The sequence below is a fragment of the Podarcis tiliguerta genome, assembly GCF_965153285.1.
Source record: "Podarcis tiliguerta genome assembly, chromosome: 14".
Lineage (NCBI taxonomy): Eukaryota > Metazoa > Chordata > Lepidosauria > Squamata > Lacertidae > Podarcis > Podarcis tiliguerta.
The window spans coordinates 48,068,412-48,093,652 of record NC_139547.1 but is presented as its reverse complement, the minus strand read 5'-3'; the positions used below and the strand labels follow the sequence as shown (position 1 = coordinate 48,093,652).

At 47.7% G+C, this 25,241-nt stretch overlaps 1 protein-coding gene and 1 long non-coding RNA gene across 6 annotated transcripts in view; one reads left to right on the top strand and one right to left on the bottom strand.

Annotated features, from left to right (window-relative positions):
• The window catches only part of LOC310664586, a 56,799-nt gene extending 52,423 nt beyond the window's left edge, over positions 1–4,376 (top strand). The window contains exon 4 of the long non-coding RNA XR_014504978.1: positions 3,201–4,376. This is a non-coding gene — a long non-coding RNA (uncharacterized lncRNA). The remainder of the gene's footprint in view (positions 1–3,200) is intronic.
• Positions 1–25,241, bottom strand: part of PEMT (phosphatidylethanolamine N-methyltransferase) — a 94,855-nt gene that overhangs the window by 37,231 nt on the left and 32,383 nt on the right. For all 5 annotated transcript variants that reach the window (XM_083413723.1, XM_083413725.1, XM_083413722.1 and 2 more), the window contains 2 exons: positions 16,280–16,395; positions 1,343–1,488 (listed from right to left, as the gene is read on the bottom strand). In XM_083413723.1, the coding sequence (XP_083269849.1) occupies positions 1,343–1,488; positions 16,280–16,395 (262 nt within the window). The remainder of the gene's footprint in view (positions 1–1,342; positions 1,489–16,279; positions 16,396–25,241) is intronic.

Below are 25,241 nucleotides of genomic sequence, written 5' to 3'. Positions count from 1 at the left end.
ACTTGCCGATCAGAAGGTCGGCAGTTCAAATCCCCGTGACAGGGTGAGCTCCCGTTGCTCGGTCCCTGCTCCTGCCAACCTAGCAGTTCGAAAGCACATCAAAGTGCAAGTAGATAAATAGGTACCGCTCTGGCGGGAAGGTAAACGGCATTTCCGTGCGCTGCTCTGGTTCGCCAGAAGTGGCTTAGTCATGCTGGCCACATGACTCGGAAGCTATCTGCGGACAAACGCCAGCTCCCTCGGCCTATAGAGTGAGATGAGCGCGCAACCCCAGAGTCGGTCATGACTGGACCTGATGGTCAGGGGTCCCTTTACCCTTTACCTGTGGAGTGCTAGATCACAGTCAAAGTCTAGTTCCACTGTTTGGAAGTGATCTCTAAATTAAGGGATTAGTCACTGGAGAAAGTGCTACCTAAAGGTACCTACACAGCTTAGGTCCAGGTTTTCTGAAAGACCATATTCCCGCACATGAACCTGTCTGGGTTTCAAGATCTTCTGGGGAGGCTTTCTCACGGTCCTGCTACCCTCAAAGGAACGTTTGATGGGGACACAGGAGAGGGCCTTCTCGGTGGCTGCCCCCTGACAACTTTGGATCTCCCTTGCTACAGAAGCCAGCTTGGCTCCCTCCTTGCTGTCCTTCCACTGACAGGTGAAGACATTCATAATCCAACAGGCTTTTGGGAACAAGAATAGAATTGCAGAGTTAGAAGGCACCACCTAGTCCAACCCCCTTGCAATGCAGGAATCTTTTGCCCAACGTGAGGCTTGAAGCCACGGCCCTGAGTCTAAGAGTCTCACACTCTTACCAACTGAGCTTAAATGCTGGCCTTTTGTTAACGCATCTCTAACTTAACGGTGTCAGATTTATGTCTGCTGATGTTTGCACCAGGATGTATTTTAATTACAGTGGTACCTCGGGTTACATACGGTTCAGGTTACAGACGCTTCAGGTTGCAGACTCCACTAACCCAGAAATAGTGCTTCAGGTTAAGAACTTTGCTTCAGGATGAGAACAGAAATCGTGCTCTGGCGGCGCGGCGGCAGCAGAGGCCCCATTAGCTAAAGTGGTGCCTCAGGTTAAGAACAGTTTCAGGTTAAGAATGGACCTCTGGAACGAATTAAGTACTTAACCTGAGGTACCACTGTATTGCTTCCAATTCGTTTGTTTTCATCGTTCTGTATTTGATAACGGATGGTTTAAAATGCCGTAGGCTCAAATATAAAAATTAAAAATGTCGTAGGTGCTGCCTTGCATCCCAGTTTGGAATGGAAACGTTTATATGGAACAAACAAGCAACAAATACATAAACACGCAGTCTAGCAAAGCGACCTTTAGCCTTACCCAAGAATGTTCCAATGAATCCCAGGGCCAGGAAGCTGGAAGTGACAAACACGATGCCTACAGACATCAGGGCTACACTGGTGTAGTGCGCCAAGAGGGAATCCAGGGCCTTCAGCTTGGGCTGGCTCTTCATGGCTTCTGTGAAACTGCAAGGAAGGGAGAGGAAGACCAGCGGTTCCTGTTATCTAGTCTCATTCTCTGCTCTCTGTCTGCTTACCAAGGCATATTGAATAAACACACAAGACGTAACCGGCTGTACCTTTAAATAAATAAGGTATACTATTCATGTGCAGGGACGCGGGTGGCGCGGTGGGTAAAACCTCAGTGCCTAGGACTTGCCGATCGCATGGTTGGCAGTTCGAATCCCCGCGGCGGGGTGAGCTCCCGTCTTTCGGTCCCAACTCCTGCCCACCTAGCAGTTCGAAAGCACCCTTAAGTGCAAGTAGATAAATAGGTACTGCTTTATAGCGGGAAGGTAAACGGTGTTTCCGTGTGCTGCGCTGGTGCCGGCTTGCCAGAGCAGCTTTGTCACGCTGGCCACGTGACCCGGAAGTGTCTCCGGACAGTGCTGGCCCCCGGCCTCTTAAGTGAGATGGGCACACAACCCTAGAGTCGGACACGACTGGCCCGTACGGGCAGGGGTACCTTTACCTTTACCTTACTATTCATTGTATCAAATTGTCGATTTCAACGGAAGTCTCATAAAGTTCAACGGAAAATACAGAAGACCCAGTGGATCAGTTCATTCTCTAGTCAGTTCATGCATAAGGTCCATACATGTATAAGTGTCTATTCCACCTGTCTGTTTATAGAGTCCAATAATCCACATGAAGGGTTGTTACAGTTCCACAGAATCCTTTCACAGAGTCTAAGACAAGGATTTCAGGAATATTAGTCTTGTTTCGCCATCCTAGGCTTTTGTACAGGCTCATATGTAATATTACAGGATAGTGGGTCTTATAGCATAGTATGGTTGCGGTTTGGGGCCCCCCCTTCTGGGTCCGTAGACCTGACAGCATGGTCACTGCAGCATACTAGCTGGAGATAAACACACAAAGTGCAAAATTCCCCATTTGACTCTCGCCTCTGCCACAAACTCCTCAGACTGCCTTGGGCAAGTCTCTCTCAGCCTCAGTTTTCCCTTTCTGCAAAAATGGGGATATTTACAATTGCAATGGAAATTAGTCACATACCCCCCAAGTTGCATTTTCAGCTGAATTTGGGGGAACCACTTAAAGCGTCCGTTGTGTTGAGCTATTTCAATTGCTCTTGTTGCTCATTGCAAGCAGCTGAAAGTCTGTAAATTTTGATAAGAAACCTGATTTGCCATGGGGGTTGAATAACTTCGATTGCAACTGTATCTATCTTATTAGTTGCTTGTCGCCCACAAGTCTCCAAGCGGCTTATATTAAAGGAAAAATATATGTACCTATATTCCTTCTTGGTAGTGGCGCCCACCCTGTGGAATACCCTCCCTTCAGATGTGAAGGAAATAAGCAGCTATCTTCTTTTTAAAAGACATCTGAAGGCAGCCCTGTTTAGGGAAGTTTTTAATATTTAATGCTGTGTTGTTTTTAACACTTGATTGGGAGCCGCCCAGAGTGGCTGGGGAAACTCAGTCAGATGGGTGAGGTATAAATAATAAATTATTATTATTATTATTATTATTATTAACGTAATACCATAGTGGGGTAAAATGAGAGTGAGATGATGTAATACTTGAATATTTCATGTGACATGCAACTTACGGAGAAACAAAAACGTCACACTAGCCCCATAAACAGGAGCAAACAACGTTAGCAATATGCATCAAATAAGGAATATTCCAAACCACTAATAATATTGCTCTACTTTACAGGGTGGTTGTACTGATTACAAGATGGGAAGCATTTTTTATATAAGAACGAATGAATGCTGGAAATGTAAAGAAAAGGAAGGTATCTTCTTCCACTTGCAAAGAGGTAAAGGCTTTCTGGGAAATGATATGTAAAGAGTTAAAGAAATTGTTCAAAAATACCTTTGTTAAAAAACCAGAAGCCTTTTTATTGGGCATAGTGGGTTTTGAGGTACCAAGGGAAGAGAAAAGACTGTTTATATATGGGAAGAACCCTTTTAGCCCCAAAATGGAAACAACAAGAAGTACCAACGAAAGAAGAGTGGCAAATGAAGATGATGGACTTTGCAGAACTGGCGAAGCTGACAGGGAAAATTCAAAACCAGCACGATCAAGTATCCCAAAAAGATTGATGTAAATTTATACGATATTTGAAAGATTATTGTAAGCAATTAACATCACCAGCAAGGTTGTCCCAAATCTTGTAAAGAGAAATTTTCTCGCCTTCTATATTTATGAGTGTAATTCTATATATGAGTGTAATTAGAACTGGAAAATGTACAAAACGCAATGATACAAAGGTTAATTTTGAAAGCCATGAAGCGAGAGGGAAGGAAGTTGATAGGCTCTAAGGAGCCAGAGCGGTAAAGTAGATAATAATAATGTGAATGTATATTGTATTACTAAATAGAAAACCAATAAATATTATTTTTTAAAAAACCAAGATGGGAAGCATTTTCAGCTCTAGCTTCATGTGATATTAGTGCTTCATATCTTTGCCAAATATTTGACTTTCTTTTGCCAGCTGGAGCACAATGTTGAGTCAGCCCCACAGAGATTCCTGAAATTATCCCAAGAAAACTCCATGGTGCTTTGAGCTTGTCAGCAGAGATGAGAAACCTCCAGATGCTGTTGGACTTCAACTCCTATAAGCCGCAGCCAGCATGACCAATGGTTAGGGACGATGGCAGCTGGAGACCAGGAATATATGCGAGAAGGTCATAGGGTTCCTTCCTGGCCCCGCATCATCCTTGGCCAACAGAGCTCTTCCTGTTTCTCAGAAAACAAAAATATGGTAGTGCCCTGGGTTGCCGTATGAGTGGAAAGTTTCACTGTCCACAACTCCCTGAGGGTGGCAGGATAGTTTGGTCCCACCTGTGATCTTGGGCAACTGAGTCCCGATCAAAAACATCCATCTCAGACCGGAGTTGAGAAAGGTTTGCTCTGTTATCTGGTCCTTCCCCCCCACACACACACTTCCAAAATATCGCATAGCTCACATAGCTCACATATTTCGGGCACAGAATCAACACATTTCCCACAGCTGGAGCCTAAAATTAGATATTTGGGGAAAGGTGGTGGTAAACAACGGAAAGTCCCTTCTGGAAAACTTCCAGTATTTATTTTTAAACTAAAACAGTGCAAGCGTCAGGTCTGAAGTGGGATCAGACCAGGACAGCAACCCTAGGTATACAGTGCCACTGTATTCTGCTCTGGTCAGACCTCACCTGGAGTACTGTGTCCAGTTCTGGGCACCACAGTTCAAGAAGGACACTGACAAACTGGAACGTGTCCAGAGGAGGGCAACCAAAATGGTCAAAGGCCTGGAAACGATGCCTTATGAGGAACGGCTAAGGGAGCTGGGCATGTTTAGCCTGGAGAAGAGGAGGTTAAGGGGTGATATGATAGCCATGTTCAAATATATAAAAGGATGTCACATAGAGGAGGGAGAAAGCTTGTTTTCTGCTGCTCCAGAGAAGCGGACACGGAGCAATGGATCCAAACTACAAGAAAGAAGATTCCACCTCAACATTAGGAAGAACTTCCTGACAGTAAGAGCTGTTCGACAGTGGAATTTGCTGCCAAGGAGTGTGGTGGAGTCTCCTTCTTTGAGGTCTTTAAGCAGAGGCTTGACAACCATATGTCAGGAGTGCTCTGGTGGTGTTTCCTGCTTGGCAGGGGGTTGGACTCGATGGCCCTTGTGGTCTTTTCCAACTCTTTGATTCTATGATTTCCACACTGTTGGGAATCGCAAGCAGGGAGAGGGGCTGCTGAGGTCAGATCCTGCATGTGGGTTTCTCAGATGCCTCTGGTTGGCCATGTGAGATCAGGGTGGAGGAGCAGACAGGCCTTTGGTCTGAGGCAGCAGTCTTTTCTTACAGTCTCACTCGGCTCTGGGCAAGAGGACCGGCTCTACCATTAGGCATTTGTATTTTTCGCCCCATAAGACGCACCTGATCATAAGACGCACCTGACCATAAGACGCACCTAGTTTTAGAGGAGAACAAGAAAAAATATATTCTCTCCCTCTCTGCTCAGCACCTCTCCAGCAAAGCGGGAGGAGAAACGGAGCCCCTTCCATTTCTCCTGCCATTTCGCTGAAAGGGCGCTGCGCACAGAGAGAAAGCTGTGCAGCGCCTCTCCAGTGAAGTAAAGCCAGGAGAACAAGAGGGATTGGTGCATACCGATCCCTCTTGCTCTCCTGGCTTCAGCGAAAGCAACACGAAGCCTCCGGAGCACAGCGGGAGAACAGAGCGGCTCTCGCTTTTCTTGCTTTAAACCCTTCCATCCCTCCTCCCGCTTCACTGAGAAGCCAGCAGAGCAAGCTGCGCAGCTCTCACTGAAGCCAGCAGAGCGATAGCTGCGCAGCGCCTCTTGTTCTGCTGGCTTCCCAGCAAAGCGGGATGAGGAACGAAAGGGAGCCCTTGCAAGGGAGCGCTGAGCAGAGCCTGGCAGCGGCTCTTGCTAGCTTTTCTGGGAGGTGGGGGAAGGGACACAGGGCAGCCCATCAGTCCCTTCTCCCACCTCGCAGAAAAGCCCCCAAGAGCTGCACACATGCTCCGCGCGGCTCTTTAAAGGGAGCTCTGAGCAGAGCCTCCCGCCTGCATTCGCTCCATAAGACGCACACACATTTCCCCTTACCTTTTAGGAGGGAAAAAGTGTGTCTTATGGAGCAAAAAATAGGGTAGATAGCTGGTGCCTGAGGGCAGACCCAAGGCATTCCCCTCTGGGCTCAAGGCTTGACAGATGAGCCGCTGGAGACACCCCTTCAAGCCCACACCCCCACGCCCCCTTTGCTCAGGCTTCAATGCTTAGGCCAGTGCTTCTTGAACTCACACCTCCGTCTGTGGTTGGACTACAACTCCCATCATCCCTGACCACTGGTCCTGCCAACTATGGACGATGGGAGTTGCAGTCCAACAACAGACAGAGACCCCAGTGTAAGAAACACCGACTTAGGCAAACAAGCGGTCCCATCCTTCCGAATCTTGTATGAGGCCACCTGGTGTTTTGACTACGGAGAAGAGGGAAATTGTTTGCAAAGGGTAATGGGCCATTTTCTCCCGGAGTAATGATTTGTGGCTTCTGAATAATAGTTTTTATTTGCACAGCGCTCGAACTCAGGTCTCTTTCTCTTCCTGCCTCCCCCACCCACGTCCCCTCAGAACTGGTAAATAAACTTTGCAGCTCTGCGCTATAACAACAAACACCGACTTTCTCGGCGGATGGAATCAGTCTGGCATCCGTAGTCAATCTTGCTGGTGACATCTGTTAAAAATTCAGCTGAAGCCATCAACCAACCGCCTTTGCTTTACGGTTAACACAAGCCAACATAAGGGATTTCTGGATATTATCATGCAACATGGTACAGCTCTGGGACTGTAGTCGTAGTAGTAGTAGTAGTAATAATAATAACAATAATAATAATATATTCATACTCTGTCCATCTGGCTAGGTTTCCCCAGCCACTCTGGGCGGCTCCCAACAGTTTTTTATTATTTTTTAAAGTGATAAAATATCAAACATTAAAACTTCCCTGTACAAGGCTGCCTTCAGATGTCTTCTACAAGTCAGATAGTTGCTTATTTCCTTGACATCTGACGGGAGGGCGTTCCACAGGGTGGGTGCCACCACCGAGAAGGCCTTCTACCTGGTTCCCTGTAACCTCACTTCTCGCAGAGAGGGAACCACCAGAAGGCCCTCGGAGCTGGACCTCAGTGTCCGGGCAGAACGCTGGGAGTGGAGACGCTCTTTCAGGTATTCAGGGCCAAGGCCATTTAGGGCTTGAAAGGTCAGCACCAACCCTTTAAATTGTGCTTGGAAAGTACAGGCAGAATTGGAACCAATCACAGGAAGAGCCAAACTGATGAGGCCGTCACCATGGCGCCCTGCCGGATGCTGTTTGGACCCCGGCCTCCATTATCACTGACCATTGTCCCTATTGGCTGGGGCTAATGGCAGATGGGATCCACCATACAGGGCACCATGCTGGCGGCCCTTGCTCTAACCACTACACCCCACACCCTCCTGCAGAACCTTCCCTCTCGAGCCTGGCTTAAAGTTCAGGAGCTCCAAGCCGAAGTGGATGCCAGTGAGGGGCTGGACGGGGTTGACCCGAACTGCAACGAGGAGAGGGGAGAGATAATTTTAGAAAGGGAATATACGGGCAGAGGAGAAATCGATGCCAAGAAAAGGGCGCTTGTTGTGATAACAGTTACATACTGACCCAAATAACACGTAACACCCAGGCTGGGCTTGTTAGAAAAGCAGAGTCATTATCAGCCATGGAAAAGAACAGTCTGGCAGCGAGGCCCGCAGGAGAGGCTGGTTTTCTTAAGGAAAGCGCCAGGAATTGGACCTATGAAAGGCTTGGCTCTGACACCTACTGACGGGAAGCAGGTGGAAAGCAGTCAAGACACAATAGTCTTCCAGTCAATGAGAACTCTCCCTCTTGGTCCAATTTACACCTTTTCGAGGGGGTTTACGCCACCCTGGCGGGTCTCAGCTTTCCGGTTAATGCGGTAAGCAGCGATTCCAGCAAAACGTCAATTGGAAAAGGCAGTGTTGGGTCATTTTTGGCCCGAAGTTGTTGGGTTGCGTCTCAGGTTTAGCTGGGGTCACTTGGCATTGGGGGGTTGGGAATGAGGGTACCGGGGCAGCTTGCCACCATGCTAGAGAAAAAAAATACTTTTTTGAACATTTTTAGTTTCTTCTCCTGTTAGATTCACAAAATGTTCAGGGGTATGCATCCCCCAAAGAAAAAGCACTGGATTAAAGTGCTCTCATAAAGCAGTAGGTATAAAGTAGGAGCAGTGCTTTTTTCTGGGGGGGACGCAGGGGGACACATACCCCTAAACATTTTGTGAATCTAGGTTTGGCCTCATCGAGGGGCAGTATTTCAATATGAGTAGGAAAATGGGAGTACCCCTAAACACCGGGTAGGAATAAGAACATCAGGGAAATAAGGTGGGAAGTCAAAATTCAAGAAAAGACATATACTGAAATACAAGTAAATTTGAAAAACTTGTGAAAATCAATAAAAAATATCTCTTTAGAAACCCAACCACAACCAGCCTTGTTCATTCTTACTCTAGTGGAAGAACATAACCAGGCCCATCCCACTAAATATGAAAACGCTTTCATGTCAAAGGAAGTGCGAGCCGATCTGTAGCCGTCACTCAGCTCACCGAAAAGGGCAAGATTTTGGAAAGGGCAGATGAATGTAAAGCAGCAATTTTATTTAATGCGCAGCCCGGCTTTATTCGATTGGGCAGATGTGCATCTATTGGGAAAGGCATTTGGTGAGTCAGAAAATAAAATAAAAAGGTGGGGGCAGGAATCAAAGGAATGACACAGAAAGGCAGCTTTGCTCTTCTGACGTAACCAGACGCTCGGATTACAGGGCCTGCGTTAGCCAAGCGGGTGCCACTTACAACGCAGACCTTCCATTTTGTCTGCCCTTTGCCTCGGCCTCCCTCCGCCTCTGCGTATGTTCCTACAAAGAGCACAAACGTGTGTCATGCCCAGAGTTGGCGCTCATCAAACGTTGCTCAAGAATTCGTCCCTCACTCCTGTTATCTAAAGTGGGATTCGCCAAGCCTGGTGCCTTCCAGATCTCGTCTGACTGTCCGTGGCCGGGATGGGGGCATATCTGCAGTCCAATGGCCACATTCCTCCCCCCCCCCCGGGCAACCTTCCGGGGTCCACATAGAATTGGTGGTCGGGCTCAGAGACGAGAAGTGGGCAGAGCAGGGAATGAGAATTTTACCGTTGTATAGTAGTCTATATTCTTAGGTAAAGTAAAGGGCCCTTGACAGTTAAGTCCAGTCGCGAACAACTTTGGGGTTGCGGCGCTCATCTCGCTTTACTGACTAAGCCACTTCTGGCAAACCATAGCAGTGCACAGAAACGCCGTTTACCTTCCCGCCGGAGGGGTACCTGTTTATCTACTTGCACTTTTTGGCATGCTGTTGAACTGCTAGGTTGGCAGGAGCAGGGACCGAGCAACAGGAGCTCACCCCATTGCAGGGATTCGAACCACCGACATTCTGATCGGCAACTCCAAGGCTCAGTGGTTGACACCACAGCAGCACCTGCGTCCCTTTTAACAATATATATATATGATTTGGGACATGGGTGGCGCTGTAGTGTAAACCACCGAGCCTCTTGGGCTTGCCGATCGGAACGTGTGTGGTTCGAATCCCAGCGACAGGGTGAGCTCTCGTTGCTCTGTCCCAGCTCCTGCCAACCTAGCAGTTTGAAAGCACACCAGTGCAAGTAGATAAATAGGCATCGCTGCGGCGGGAAGGTAAATGGAGTTTCTGTGCGCTCTGGAACTCAGCACAGTGTCCCGTTGTGCCAGAAGCGGTTTATTCATACTGGCCACATGACTAGGAAAGCTGTCTGTGGACAAATGCCAGCTCCCTTGACCTTAAAAGTGAGATGAGTGCTGCACCCCATAGTCAAATTCAAATGGACTTAACCATCTAGGGCTCCTGTACCTGCATACGTTACCGTATTTTTCGCTCTATAGGACACACTTTTTCCCCTTCAAAAATGAAGGGGAAATGTGTGTGCGTCCTATGGAGTGAAGACGCCATAGCCCCGCGACCCTCTCCCGGCTGGAGAGGTGACAAGCGGCTATGGAGGAGCCCCTTTAGCCGCGCGCCACCTCTCCAGCTGGGAGAGCATGTGTGGGGCTAAAGAAGCCATAGAAGCTTTCCGCTGCTCCCCGACCTGCTCTTTGGGGCTGGTGGTGGGCTTCCCCCACCAGCCCCAAAGAGCAGGTCGAAAGGAACCTGAAGCCTGGAGAGCGAGAGCGGTCGGTGCGCACCGACCCCTCTCGCTCTCCAGGCTTCCAAGGTAGCCGCCTGAAGGCGACTGAACGCACCTTAAACGGCACCTTGTTTTAGAGGGGGAAAACAAGAGGGGGGAAATTCTCCCCCTCTCTGTGCAGCACCTCCTGCCGCTTCGCTGAAGGGGCGCTGGGCAGAGAGGGGGAGATTTTTTTTTCTTGTTCTCCCCCCTCTAAAACAAGGTGCGTCCTATTGTCCGGTGCGTCCTATGGTGCAAAAAGTACGGTATTTTCTCATGTTACAGATAATCACAGAACAATAAACCAAATAGGACCCCCTGCCCTACTCAGGAGATTATAGATTACCATGAGGCCAGCATTCCCATAACAACACAAATCCAGCCTCTTATGCAAGCAAATAAGCATATTACGAGATCCTCTGAGTGTCCCTATTTTCCAAAGAATCCTGGATTTACAGAAACCGCCAGTTTCTGATTTGATCCCGGTATGTCTCACTTTTCCTTAAAGGTAAAGGGACCCCTGACCGTTAGGTCCAGTCGTGGCCGACTCTGGGGTTGCGGCGCTCATCTCGCTTTATTGGCCGAGGGAGCTGGCGTGCAGCTTCCGGGTCATGTGGCCAGCATGACTAAGTCGCTTCTGGTGAACCAGAGCAGCGCACGGAAATGCTGTTTACCTTCCCGCCGGAGCGGTACCTATTTATCTACTTGCACTTTGACGGGCTTTCGAAATGCTAGGTTGGCAGGAGCAGGGACCGAGCAACGGGAGCTCACCCCGTCGTGGGGATTCGAACCGCCGACCTTCTGATCGGCAAGTCCTAGGCTCTGTGGTTTCACCCACAGCACCACCCTTGTCCTCACATTTCCTTAGGATGTCCCTATTTCCATCGGGGAAATGTTGGAAGGGATGGATTTATTTGACCCCCCAAGTCATCTGAAGGCAGCCCTGTATAAGGAAGGTTTATTTATTTATTTGTTTGTTTGTTTTATTATTAATGTTTTATTATGTTTTTATATATGTCAGAAGCCATCCAAAGTGGCTGGGGCAACCCAATCAGATGGTTGGGGTATAAAGAGTACATTATTATTATTGTTATTATTATTATTATTAGGCTATCCCTACTTTCTTGTTTTGCCAACAAAGGTCCGTATAGTAAAAGCCATGGTTTTCCCAGTAGTGATGTATGGAAGTGAGAGCTGGACCATCAAGAAGGCTGATTGCCGAAGAATGGATGCTTTTGAATTATGGTGCTGGAGGAGACTCTTGAGAGTCCCATGGACTGCAAGAAGATCAAACCTCTCCATTCTGAAGGAAATCAGCCCTGAGTGCTCCCTGGAAGGACAGATCCTGAAGCTGAGGCTCCAATACTTTGGCCACCTCATGAGAAGAGAAGACTCCCTGGAAAAGACCCTGATGTTGGGAAAGATTGAGGGCACAAGGAGCAGAGGACGACAGAGGATGAGATGGTTGGATGGTGTTCTTGAAGCTACCAGCATGAGTTTGATCAAACTGCCGGAGGCAGTGGAGGACAGAAGTGCCTGGCGTGCTCTGGTCCATGGGGTCACGAAGAGTCGGACACGACTAAACGACTAAACAACAACAACAACACTTTCATTGGAGGGTATGCAAACATGAGCATGGGGTTGAGTGGGGACCTCAGTTTGCTAAGGATTTTTTAATGGATTTTTATTGACTGCCCCCCCCCCCCCGCTATGCCCATGTATGCAAATACGTGCCTTAAAAGCAATGGAGTAGGCCAAGATTCATTAGGAAGGAAGGTTCGCTGTGCTGAGTCCACAGATCCCTTGCTTGGAAGGTGAGATCAGACTGGCACCAGGATGCCAATTCTCTGCCCACTCGCTTCCATTGATTACACGCTTCCATTGATATATTGGCTCGCAAGCCTTCAGCCGTTTATGAAAGCCACCAGCTGAGTTAGCTGGCAGCCCAGCAACGAGCCTCTGTACACACAGAGTAGTCCTCCTTTTACTACCAGGTGTTGTTTATGTCCGGAAGCTGATAGCACGGTTTATGGAGAGTCCCAGAAAAAGTAAAAAGCAAACAGCAGCAAGATTTCCTCCAGCGAAACTGACCTAGCAGGAACTCACTCTGCTGGGAGGAACTCAAACATGCTTATCTGCCTGTTACATAAGCCGAGTGGGCCCTTAACCTACCATTACCTTGGAATCAATTATGATCCAATTGCATCCTATTGCAGAAGAGTTCCAGGAAAATGCTGCGTTGCCAATAAAAACGGCTGGTGGTCTGCGCTGTAATGAACTGAGGCCATTGAGCTTTGGGAATTATCTCAGCAGTTTGCAAGAGCTCTGTGGCCTGACCCCGTTCACCCACAAATACTAGGAATTGGTTTCGGGGGGTTGTTTGAGGTCTGCCTTATGGAGGGGGCTGTAGCTTGTATGAAGATTTGCTGCCTCCATCCCAGCCTAGGACCCACGTACCTACGGGACTGCCTCTCCTGGTATGCCCCATGGAGGCCCTTAAGGGCCACAAATAACAACACTTTGGTGGACCCGAGCCTCAAGGAGGTTAGATTGGTCTCAACTAAGGCCAGGGCCTTTTCAGCTCTGGCCCCGACTTGGTGGAACGCTCTGTCACAAGAGACTAGGGCCCTGTTGGACTTGACATCTTTCCGCAGGGCCTGCAAGACAGAGCTGTTCCGCCTGGCCCTTGGTTTGGACTCATTCTGACCCTTATGTTTCCCTCCCCTTATGGTCTTGATTTATCAGCTATTTTAAAATGAGGCTGCATTTTAAATTCCATTTTAACCTGTATTTTAAATTGGGTTTTTTCCCCTCCATCTCTTTCCCCCCTATTATGCTTTTACTGTGATTTGATTTTATTGGTGTTAGCCGCCCTGAGCCTGACTCTGGCCAGGGAGGGTGGGGCATACCGTATTTTTCGCTCTATAAGACGCACCCGACCATAAGACGCACCTAGTTTTTAGGGGAGGAAAACAAGAAATAAGAAAGTGCTCTTCCCTCTTTGCTCAGGAGGCTTTGCGTTGCTTTCGCTGAAGCCAGGAGAGCAAGAGGGATCAGTGCACACTGATCCCTCTTGCTCTCCTGGCTTCAGGGACAGCTGCGCAGCCTGCATTCGCTCCCTAAGACACACACACAGTTCCCTTTTTAGGAGCGGAAAAGTGTGTCTTATAAAGTGAAAAATAGGGTAAATAAAATTTATTATTATTATTAAGGTAAAGGTAAAGGGACCCCTGACCATTAGGTCCAGTCGTGACCGACTCTGGGATTGCGGCGCTCATCTCGCTTTATTGGCCGAGGGAGCCGGCGTACAGCTTCCGGGTCATGTGGCCAGAATGACTAAGCCGCTTCTGGCGAACCAGAGCAGTGCATGGAAACACTGTTTACCTTACCACTGGAGTGGTACCTATTTATCTACTTGCACGTTGATGTGCTTTCGGACTGCTGGGGTGGCAGGAGCAGGGACTGAGCAACGGGAGCTCACCCCGTCGCGGGGATTCGAACCGCCGACCTTCTGATCGGCAAGTCCTAGGCTCTGTGGTTTAACCCACAGCGCCACCCGCGTCCCATTATTATTATTATTATTAGCCTTCCCCTCCAAGAATTTGCTCAGTCCTCTTTTAAAGCCATCCAAGTTGGCAGCTTCCTGCAGCACTGAGTTCCACAGTTTAACCGCGCGAAGAAGGTGCTATGGGAGAGGAAAAAGAACTTTCCTCTATCCCTCTGCTCCAACCTTGGTGCCAGAGCGCGTGGCTTTTCAGGCAGGGGGTGGCAGAAGGTCCAAGATGGGCGTTGGCCGGACCCCACAGTTCCTAAGCTCTTGGTCGGATCCAGCCTTGCCCTTGTGCACTGATCCCACCTCGGACACCCGCAGAACCAGTTCCAAACAAGGAGAGAGAAAAGCTCCCTGAAATCACTGCGGATTTCGGCAAAGCCGCTCGAAAGCCGGCTTCTGCCTCTTCAGTTACCTTTGTTGCACCGAGAACACCTGAGGACACATTACCATAATGTACAGTACATCATTCATACTGGATTACGAGAGAGCTGGGGCGGTGTGGGAGGCGTTATCTTGTCATATCGCAGAGAGGGGAGTTGAATTGACCTGCCAGCTAAGTGCACAGATAATCCTCAATGCTTCTCCAAACAGGGAATTCTGTAAACACTCAAATAGCACGCTAGAGATATGTTTTGCTTCCCGCAGGAGAAAAAGGCAGCAAGAACAATCGCTGCAAAACGATATATTTCTCCTCTCTTTCCTTTATTGCAAAAATTTACAACGATCCCTCCTAACTACAGAAACTATACTAAAAGAAACACTAATGATTATTTTTTGGAAAAAAGTTAATTATTAAAATGGCAGTAGTGAAATGCTTTAACAACAACAGGCAGTGTTGTAAATACCTATCTTTGGAAAATTTGTAAGACATAGACCTTTTAGTGTGGCAGCAACCAAACTTTGGAACCCCCTGCCTATAGACACCAGAACCAGGAGGGGAGTGAAAAGGGCAGAGCAGAGGCAGCTGCCACGCAGGCAGAGTCTCCGGCTGCAGGCACACAGTCCATCAGAGGAAAGTACCTAAACGGGTGGAGGGAGAGTGGTCCCCTGTTGTTGCAGCTGCGGACCTGGAAATAGCTAAATTGATATGCATAGGTGTCTAGAGCTGTAGAAGTGGCTGTAAGGGTTATCTTTGACAATAATGAGTTAACCCTTTGCCGTGCGCATTCCTTAGGCTGGGAATCGTAGCAGTTAGGAGACCCTAATTCCCCTCCCACAGTTACAGTTCTCAGAGTGGTTTTATCCATCTCTCTTCACAGAGAACTCTGGGAATTGTAGCACTGGGACGGGAATAGGGGGGTCTCCTAACAATTCTCGGCAGCTTTAACAAACTGCAACTCCCAGGATTCTTTGGGGGAAGCCATGAGTGTTTAAAAATATATTGAAGTGATTTAAATGGTGACATTATTATTATTATTATCATTATATTACCGTATTTTTCGCCCTATAGGACGCACTTTTCCCCCTCCAAAAATGAAGGGGAAATGTGTGTGTGTCCTATGGGGCAAATACAGGCTTTCGCTGAAGCTTGGAGAGTGAGAGGCATCGGTGCGCACTGACCCCTCTCGCTCTCCAGGCTTCAGGAAGCTATCAGCAAGCCTGGGGAGTCCGCAGGAGCTCCCGCAGGGCTCCCCACGCTGAAGATAACAGCCTGCCACCCGGCGCACGAGGTGCCCTGAAGCAGTGCGCCCCACGCGCCGGGCAGACATCGGCCAACCCCACAAGCTTGGGGGACAGCGGAGAGGCACAGCGCTGCCATCCCGCTGTTCCTCGACCTGGTTTGGAGGCTGGCGCTGGGGAGAAGTGTGCTTCTCCCCACCGCCAGCCCACAAGCTCGGGGGACAGCGGGGAGGCGGAGCGCTGCCATACCGCTGTTCCCCGACCTGGTTTTGGGGGGGGAAATAAAGGGGGGGGAATTCCTTTATTTCCCCCCCCCCAAAAAAACTAGGTGCATCCTATGGGACGGAGCGTCCTATGGGACGAAAAATATGGTAATTATTTTGCCCAGGGAAACGCAAAGTGACTTACAATGAAACAAGCAAACAAAAGAACCCCACATAGATACATTAAAACCAAGAGGAAAAATAAATTTATAGAATCATAGAATCGTTGAGTTGGAAGGGACCCTGAGGGTCATCCAGCCCAACCCCTTGCAATTCAGGTAGCTCAACTAAAGCATCCATGACAGATGGCCATCTTGACAGAAGTACACTTGATGTTGGTCCACTTGGGAAATGTAGTTCTTTGAGGGGAATGGGGAGTCTTCTAACAACTCTCAGCACCCTTAAAAAAACTACAGCTCCCAGAATTCTTTGGGGGATGCCGTGGTTGTTTAAAGTGCTACCACAGCACTTTAAATATATGGTGTGAATGTGGCCAACGCCCCTTGCGGCCACGGCTTCCGGTGTCTAGCGGCCAATATCGGCCGGATTTAGCTCAAAGCAACACTCCTTACCAGTGGCTCCGCAGAAAATTAAGGGACATGATGACAGCTCCCAGGCAGTAACAGGCCAGGTACGGAGAACGGAAGAGACGCGTGAGCGACCGGGTCCTGTACTCCCATCTCGCTACCTGATTGGACAAACAAAAAACAAGGTGCATCAGAGACAGGAATGCTTAAGGGCGCAAGCTGACCAGATAGTCAACTTCCCAATTTTGTCGCCTGGAAACAGAGCTGGGTGCAAATGAACTCCCAAAGGTCTCCACTCTTGTTTGTGGGCAGAGAAACTAAGGTTTCAGGGGGAACAATTTAAGTAACTATTATTATTATTATTATTATTAATAATAATAATAATAATACAGTGGTAACTCGGGTTACAGGTTACAGACTCCGCTAACCCAGAAATAGTACCTCGGGCTAAAAACTTTGCTTCAGGATGAGAACAGAAATCGTGCGGCGGCGACAGTGGGCGGCCCCATTACCTAAAGTGGGACCTCAGGTTAAGAACAGTTTCAGGTTAAGAACGGACCTCCAGAACGAATTAAGTTCTTAACCTGAGGTACCACTGTAATAGTTATTGTTTATTATTTATACCCCGCCCATCTGGCTGGGTTTCCCCAGCCACTCTGGGCGGCTCCCAACAGAATATTAAAAGCACAGTAAAACAACAAACATTAAAAACTTCCCTAAACAGGGTTGCCTTCTGATAGTTGTTTATTTCCCTGACATCTGGTGGGAGGGCATTCCACAGGGCAGGAGCCATTACCAAGAAGGCCCTCTGCCTGGTTCCCTGTAACCTCACTTCTTGCAGTGAGGGAACCACCAGAAGGCCCTTGGTGCTGGACCTCAGCGTCCGGGCAGAACGATGGGGGTGGAGACGCTCCTTCAAGTATATTGGGCCAAGGAGTTTTAGAGGTTCGTAATGTTTTCTTTTTTTAATGTTTCGTTTTAATTGCATTGCTGCACCTTGTTGTTTCCTGCCCTAGACTCCTCTGGGAGGAAGGGCAGAGCAGACATTTAACAAACAAACAAGAGTTTCTCTTGGAGAAGAGAAAATCTATACAATTTTATTGCAGGGACAGAATCACTCTATGCAATGACAAGTAAGCTCAGCTTCTTTCCTCTATGGGTTTTTTTTGGGGGGGGCGGGCGGGCGGTGTACACTGAGGGCTGATTCTGCAAATGGCACCAGGAGCAGCTGTGTTGGCGGCGTGACCCACACAGCTCCATCTGCAGTATAGATCGAAAGCACCATGATAATAACCACTTTGAACAATCATGGCTTCTCCCAAAGGATTCTGGGAACTGTAGTCCGTTTAGGGTGCTGAGCATCCTGACATCTCTGTCCTTGAAGTGTGATAATGTGGGCCCTCGGGCTATAAAAAGGGGGGTGGAGAAAAATGTAAATATCCACAACGTTACTGCATTCTGCCCTGGGAGGAATAAAGCATCAGGGCAGGTTATCTTTTCTGCCAGAGGGCAAAACCAGCCACCAGTTAGATTTGCTGCAGGCTTTGCGAGGCAACAGACCCAGAGCCTGCAAGCTGATTCGATTACTCATGCAAACGTACGGCTCCGCAATTGCAACGGACGGCTCTGCGATGGCAGAGTGATCAAGTGCAGATGTACCATTCCTCCTTTCTGCCGGTGTAAATAGTTTGTAGCTGTAAATTCAATTTAAAAGGGAAAGGGGGGACGGGGGGCGCAGGAGGCGCAGGAGGCGTGCGTCACCAACGCTGCTATAACTGGAGCTCCGGGCAAGGGTTGGCTGTAAAGGGATGAGGGTAAGGTGAGTTGATGCTTTTTTTGCACCAACAACAGGCTGCTGACTCACGGGGAGAAATGGCGCCACATCATCCGACAGACAGGCAGGCAAAAACAGAAAAAGAATGCGCAGCCAGTTATTGATGCCTCGGATGGGAAATCATTTTGCTTGTCAAAAGTGTCGCTTGGAACGAACGATGCTACGGGACAAGGTTAGAAAACCAAGTACAAATCTGCAAACCCTGTTTGCTGGTTCCGATGCTGTAATCTAGGGGCGCAGAAACAACACCGGCACTAGTTCTAGAGCTGCCTTTGGGTGGGGTGGGAGTTGCATGCACCCTATTAAGAAGGATATGCACAGAGGAAGTGAGAGCTGGACCATAAAGAAGGCTGATCGCTGAAGAATTGACGCTTTTGAATTATGATGCTGGAGGAGACTCTTGAGAGTCCCATGGACTGCAAGAAGATCAAACGCATCCATTCTTAAGGAAGTCAGCCCTGAGTGCTCACTGGAAGGACAGATCCTGAAGCTGAGGCTCCAATACTTTGGCCACCTCATGAGAAGAGAAGACTCACTTGATGTTGGGAAAGATGGAGGGCACAAGGAGAAGGGGACGACAGAGGACGAGATGGTTAGACAGTGTTCTCGAAGCTACAAACATGAATCTGACCAAACTGCGGGTGGCAGTGGAAGACAGGAGTGCCTGGCGTGCTCTGGTCCATGGGGTCACGAAGAGTCGGACACGACTGAACGACTAAACAACAACAACAACATGCACAGAGGAGGGTGACCAAGAGAATAAATGGTCTGGAAACCAAGCCTTACAAGGAACGGTTGCTAATAATAATAATAATAATAATAATAATAATAATTTTATTATTTATACCCTGCCCATCTGGCTGGGCTTCCCCAGCCACTCTGGGCAGCTTCTAAAAAAAATTAAAATACTATAATACATCAAACATTAAAAGCTTCCCTAAACAGGGCTGCCTTCAGATGTCTTCTAAAAGTCTGGTAGTTGTTCTTCTCTTTGACATCTGGTGGGAGGGCATTCCACAGGGAGGGCGCCACTACCGAGAAGGCCCTCTGCCTGGTTCCCTGTAACTTGGCTTCTCGCAGTTAGGGAACCGCCAGAAGGCCCTCGGAGGTGGACCCATAAAACGATGTGGGTGGAGAAGCTCCTTCAGATATACTGGACCGGGGCCGTTTAGGGCTTTAAAGGTCAGCACCAACACTTTGAATTGTGCTTGGAAACGTGTGCTCAGAAACGGTTGAGGGAGTGGGATATGTTTGGCCTGGAGAGGAAAAGACCGAGAGGCGATAGGGTAGCCATCTTCAAATATCTGAAGCGCTGTCACATGGAAGATGATGGAGCGAGCTTGCTTTTTGCTGCTCCAGAGAGTAGGATGCGAACCAATGACTTCAAATTAAAAGAAATGAGATTCTGACTAAACATCAGGAAACTTTCTGACAGTAAGAGCTGGTCAACAGTGGAACGGTCTCCCCTGGGAGGTTGTGGACTCTCCTTCCTTGGAGATTTTTAAGCAAAGGTTGGGTAGCCATCTGCCACGGATGCTTTAGTTGAGATTGCCGCATCGCAGGGGATTGGACTAGATGACTCTCAGGGTCCCTTCCAGCTCTGCAGCTCTATGATTCTATCTCACCACAGGTTCCAGTAATGCCTGTTATATCATATTTGGCATCCTGTATTAAGAACTCAAATTCATCTTGTTTGTTTCCCATATTCTGTGCATCAGTATAGAGACAACTGAAACAATGAATCATTCCCTCCAGCTGCTTTCTTCTTGTGGTTTCCTGCCCATTGGCAGGTTTCTCTGGCACTGCCTCAGTTTCCTGTGCATCAACGAAGCCTTGGGCTTCAGCACCTTATCCTCATATTCCAGGTGCCTCACTCTGACCAGGTAAGGCCTCCGGGCACTTGTTGAGGCCCCATATCTGGAGGGCCTCCTCACCCAAGGGCCACAAGCCTTGGAGGTATTTAAGCAGAGGTTGGATGGCCATCTGCCAGGGATTATTTAGGAATGATTCCTGCACTGCAAGGGGTTGGACTAGATGGCCCTTGGGGTCCCTTGCATCTCAACAGTTCTATGATTCTATGTCAGAGGCACCATCCTAGCAAATGGACACATTGCAGTCAGGCCAAAGCCATAAAGGAGGATGTGGAGCAGCACAGGAGAAAGAAACCTACTGCTGAACCAGACCAAAGGCTCATCTAATCCAGAATAATTTCCCACAGCAGACAAGCAGATGCCACTTCCCAAAACAGATTCACGGGATGATTCCATTGCTGTTATTTAGATACTAGGAGCAACTGCGGCCTAATGGTTAGAGCAGGCATAGGCAACCTTCGGCCCTCCAGATGTTTTGGCCTACAACTCCCATGATCCCTAGCTAACAGGACCAGTGGTCAGGGATGATGGGAATTGTAGTCCAAAACATCTGGAGGGCCGAAGGTTGCCTATGCCTGGGTTAGTGTGTCAGACTAGGACCCGGGAGAGACCAGGGTTCAAATTCCACTCCCTCGACCTGAAGCTCGCTGGGTGACCTTGCTGGCCCGTCGTTGCCTCTCGGCCTGAACTACCTCACAGGGTTGCTGTGCGGATACAAGGAGGATGAGGGGTGAAGAACCACGTTCACCCCCTTGAACTCCGTGGAGCGAAAGGGGAATTATAAATGCAATAAATAAACATTAAATGATGACATTTAGAAAATAAAATGGCTCCCCCACCCCACCCCAAAAAATCATATCAAATATTTAACATCCTGGCTGCAATGAGTGTGGTGGCTTCTCCACAACCCCAGCTCCATTTTCTTCCTTTTTTTAATTGGAAAGCTGCTCAGCCTCTCCAATTTAATCAGCTGGAAATAGCCCAGATCGCTTTTCCGTGCTCCGCAGACCATATATCCTTGCCATTCATTCATATTTAGTATTTGTTCCGGGGACATAGATATACGATTTCTCCATCAGCCAAGCGGTCCCGGCTTTGAAACACGTTGCATTTTAATTTTATGCCATCTCGGCTTTCAAACTCAGCCACCGTTCTATTTTATGCCGTTCCATTTTTATCTCCGGCTTACTGCAAACGTACACTCCAACGCCAAATACAAACGAGGGGAGGTTTTGATTTCTCCTGCTCTGCGCTAATCTACCTGTCTAGGTCCTTACGTGGCCTCCATCGCAATGACCCCAGGCCATGAGCGAAAACAACAGCAGCTATGACGGCCCTTGTGACCAGGTCGATTCTGGACAAACCTGTGCACATCGTATAATTGTTTATAGCTGTTCGGCACAACTCTGTGTGTGGCGTATATCGTGTCATTTTAGGGAGTGAAACGTAATTTTTACAAACTTCTTCAGCGAGGGGTCTTAAAAATAGGGTTTTTTGGGTGTGGGGAATTCAAATCTGCTATTACCGTATGTTCTGGCGTATAAGACGACTTTTTAACCCAGGAAAATCTTCTCAAGCTGGAGGGCACAAGGAGAAGGGGATGATAGAGGAAGAGATGGTTGGACAGTGTTCTCGAAGTGACTAACATAAGTTTGACCAAACTGTGGGCAGCAGTGGAAGGCAAGAGTGCCTGGCGTGCTCTGGTCCATGGTGTCATGAAGAGTTGGACACGACTAAACGACTAAACAACAGCCATGCGCTTACATGATCATAGGCTACTTATGCCAGGCTATCACCATCCAGACTTTTGCCTGGCTGGAATGTACACCACTGGTAGGCACGAGAGAACACAGCTCTAAAAGATAAAACAAAAAATAAAACAATTATGTGCAAAGCAGAACTGCATTTCTGGGACCTTCAGCCAGGCAAAAGCTTGGCTGAGATTTTGGGTATCTTGTTGTGTGTATGAATGAGAACCCCAATGCACATTTCTGCATATAATTGGGTCTCGTTAGCAGATCCGTTGCTGCGTCTTTAGAACTGAAGACCCAGAACATCTAAGTCTGGTGTTCATCGTCCACTGTAACGACAGGAGACGCAAAGGACACGTTCCCAGGCCACATGACAAGATTGACAGGCATTGATTTTTGCATGATGAACTTCCTTGAAATGAGATTGATTTTCACACACGCACCCCTCCAGCGACAAAGGAATTCTCTGATCTGGCACATGGATTTCTCATATGGGCCCCCGCAGTTAAAGAGATGGAGGGATCCGATGAAAAGCAACAACTCCAGAAAACACCCAACTATCAGCCAAGAAAGCCAACAGGACACCAAGTAACATCTAGACCAGCCACCCCCAATCTGGTGTCCACCAGATATCGTTGGACCTGAACTCCCATCATTCCTGTCTGTTGGCCATGCAGGCAGGGGCTGGTGGGAGTTGGAGTCCAATATATCTTGCCGGAATTAAGATTGCCGGAAGAAATATCAACAACCTCAGATATGCAGATGACACAACCTCGATGGCAGAAAGTGACGAGGAATTAAAGAACCTTTTAATGAGGGTGAAAGAGGAGAGTGCAAAATATGGTCTGAAGCTCAACATCAAAAAGAGTAAGATCATAGCCACTGGTCCCATCACCTCCTGGCAAATAGAAGGGGAAGAAATGGAGGGAGTGAGAGATTTTACTTTCTTGGGCTCCATGATCACTGCAGATGGTGACAGCAGTCATGAAATTAAGAGACGCCTGCTTCTTGGGAGAAAAGCGATGACAAACCTAGACAGCATCTTAAAAATCAGAGGCATCACCTTGCCAACAAAGGTCCGTATAGTTAAAGCCATGGTTTTTCCAGTAGTGATGTATGGAAGTGAGAGCTGGACCATCAAGAAGGCTGATTGCCGAAGAATGGATGCTTTTGAATTATGGTGCTGGAGGAGACTCTTGAGAGTCCCATGGACTGCAAGAAGATCAAACGTATCCATTCTTAAGGAAATCTGCCCTGAGTGCTGACTGGAAGGACAGATCTTGAAGCTGAGGCTCCAAGACTTTGGCCACCTCAGGAGAAGAGAAGACTCCCTGGAAAAGACCCTGATGTTGGGAAAGATGGAGGGCACAAGGAGAAGGGGATGACAGAGGACGAGATGGTTGGAGAGTGTTCTCAAAGCTACCAGCATGAGTTTGACCAAACTGCGGGAGGCCGTGGAAGACAGGAGTGCCTGGCGTGCTCTGGTCGAGGGGGTCACGAAGAGTCGGACACGGCTAAACAACCACAACAACAACATATCTTGTTCAGCATCTTGTTCTCATAGAATCATAGCGCTGGAAGGGAAGCTGAGGATCATCTCCTCCAATCCTCTGCAATGCAGGAATAGGCAACTGTCCCTTTTGGGGACTGAACCTTTGACCTTGGGGATATCAGCACCATGCTTTAAACAGCTGAGCTATCCACCAGTATCTATCCATTTATATAAAAATCCCTACTACAGTGGTACCTCTGGTTACGAACTTAGTTCGTTCCGGAGGTCCATTCTTAAGCTGAAACCGTTCTTATCCTGAGGGGCGCTTTCGCTAATGGGGCCTCCGGTGTGCGATTTCCGTTCACATCCTGGGGCAAAGTTCGCAACCAGGCATAATTAAGGAATGTTGGGAGATGGTGGAATGAATTTATTTGACTTTAGTGGAAATATGATAAGGACTTGACACATTAGGATTTAAGGGTATAAGATTTAAGGGTTTCCCCCCCCTTTCTTATTAGATTGGAGTATTGACAATATTCTAGATGTTGATGGGAAGATAAGGTTTAAACGGATTAAGATAAATAAGTGAGTAAGCAATGAAAGATGGAAAGAATTTGCTGACTTAATTAATAATTGGAATACAAAAAGGGAGGTGGGAGGAGGAATTTTGAAAAATGGAAGTGTTTTCTTCTTTTAAATGTCTTTGCTTTTTGTTTTTTTTCTTGTTGGTGGGGTGGGGGGGGAGGTTTTTTATGTATTTTTAATTTTTATTTCTGTTTTTTTTCTCTTACTCTATTGTATTTTGTCTTTTTCAATTTTTTGTATTTGTGAAAATTGAAATAAACATTATTTAAAAAAAACAAAACCAAAGTTTGCAACCAGGAGCAGCTACTTCCGGGTTAGCAGAGCTCGTAGCCAGAGGTAGCACTGTATGACATAAAAAGGGAAGAGGAAGGCTTTGAAATTTGAAGGGCAACACAAGGAGAGACAGGTGCTAATATTATCTGGAAGCTGCCAAAGAAGAACAACCCCATCAAAACAGCATCGATCCCTGAGCTGTTGGGTGGGAGGGTATATAGAGGACAACAACAACAACAGCTGTCTTTCTGCGTACATCACTGATTCCAGGGATGCAGCCGAGTTCTCTGTTTTGGTAGGGAATTTCTCTATTTTTTCCAAAGTAATTTTTATTTGATTTTACAAATATATAATTATAACAATACAAATTACATATCCATATTTTCAGAGATTTCTCCAAATCTCTGGACTTTTCACCTTCCCCTCCATGGGTCCTACTGTCCACCGTCTCAACTGCAAATTATTTCATAATCCATATTTTATATCTCTCCATGTTGTCCATAATAACTACAAGTGTTATTCAAATCCTGCTAATGTTTTCATCTGCTTACAGTGGCCTCCTAGATAAATTATTTTTAAAATTCCCATTCTTTATTGAAGAATTGCAGCTGCATTGCAGCCGGGTTCTTATGGCAAGCAGACAGCAGTGGAAGGTAGCAGGACGAGCCTTGATGATGTCCAAAGGCCCCAAGCAGCCTTCAAGGATGCCGTTGACTAATGGAGGCAGGAAATAAGGAATGAAAGGCTCACGGAATGAGCAGGTGCATCACTGAAGGCAAAAGGGAGGAGTATGCTGGGATGCAGCCCCCGTGCTCAACAAAACAGATGAAGGAATTAGGGAAGACGCAGTTGGGAATGCTGCCAACTCAGAGCACAGAAGGCGAAGGCGCAGAGATCTGGAATGAAAACCGGATCACTCCTCAGGCAAACACACCTCAAGAAATCCAGGAACGAGCCGTATGCTCAAGGGTCACTGTTCCCTACCGTCTTTCATGCATCATCACAACAAAAAACCTTCCACAACCATATTTGCTCATGTGCACCCTGCAAGCATTTGTAATAAATAATAACAATAATTTATTTATACCCCCGCCCATCTGGCTGGGTATCCTCAGCCACTCTGGGTGGCTCCCAACAGAATATTAAAAACATGATAAAACATCAAACATTAAAAACTTCCCTAAACAGGGCTGGGACGCGG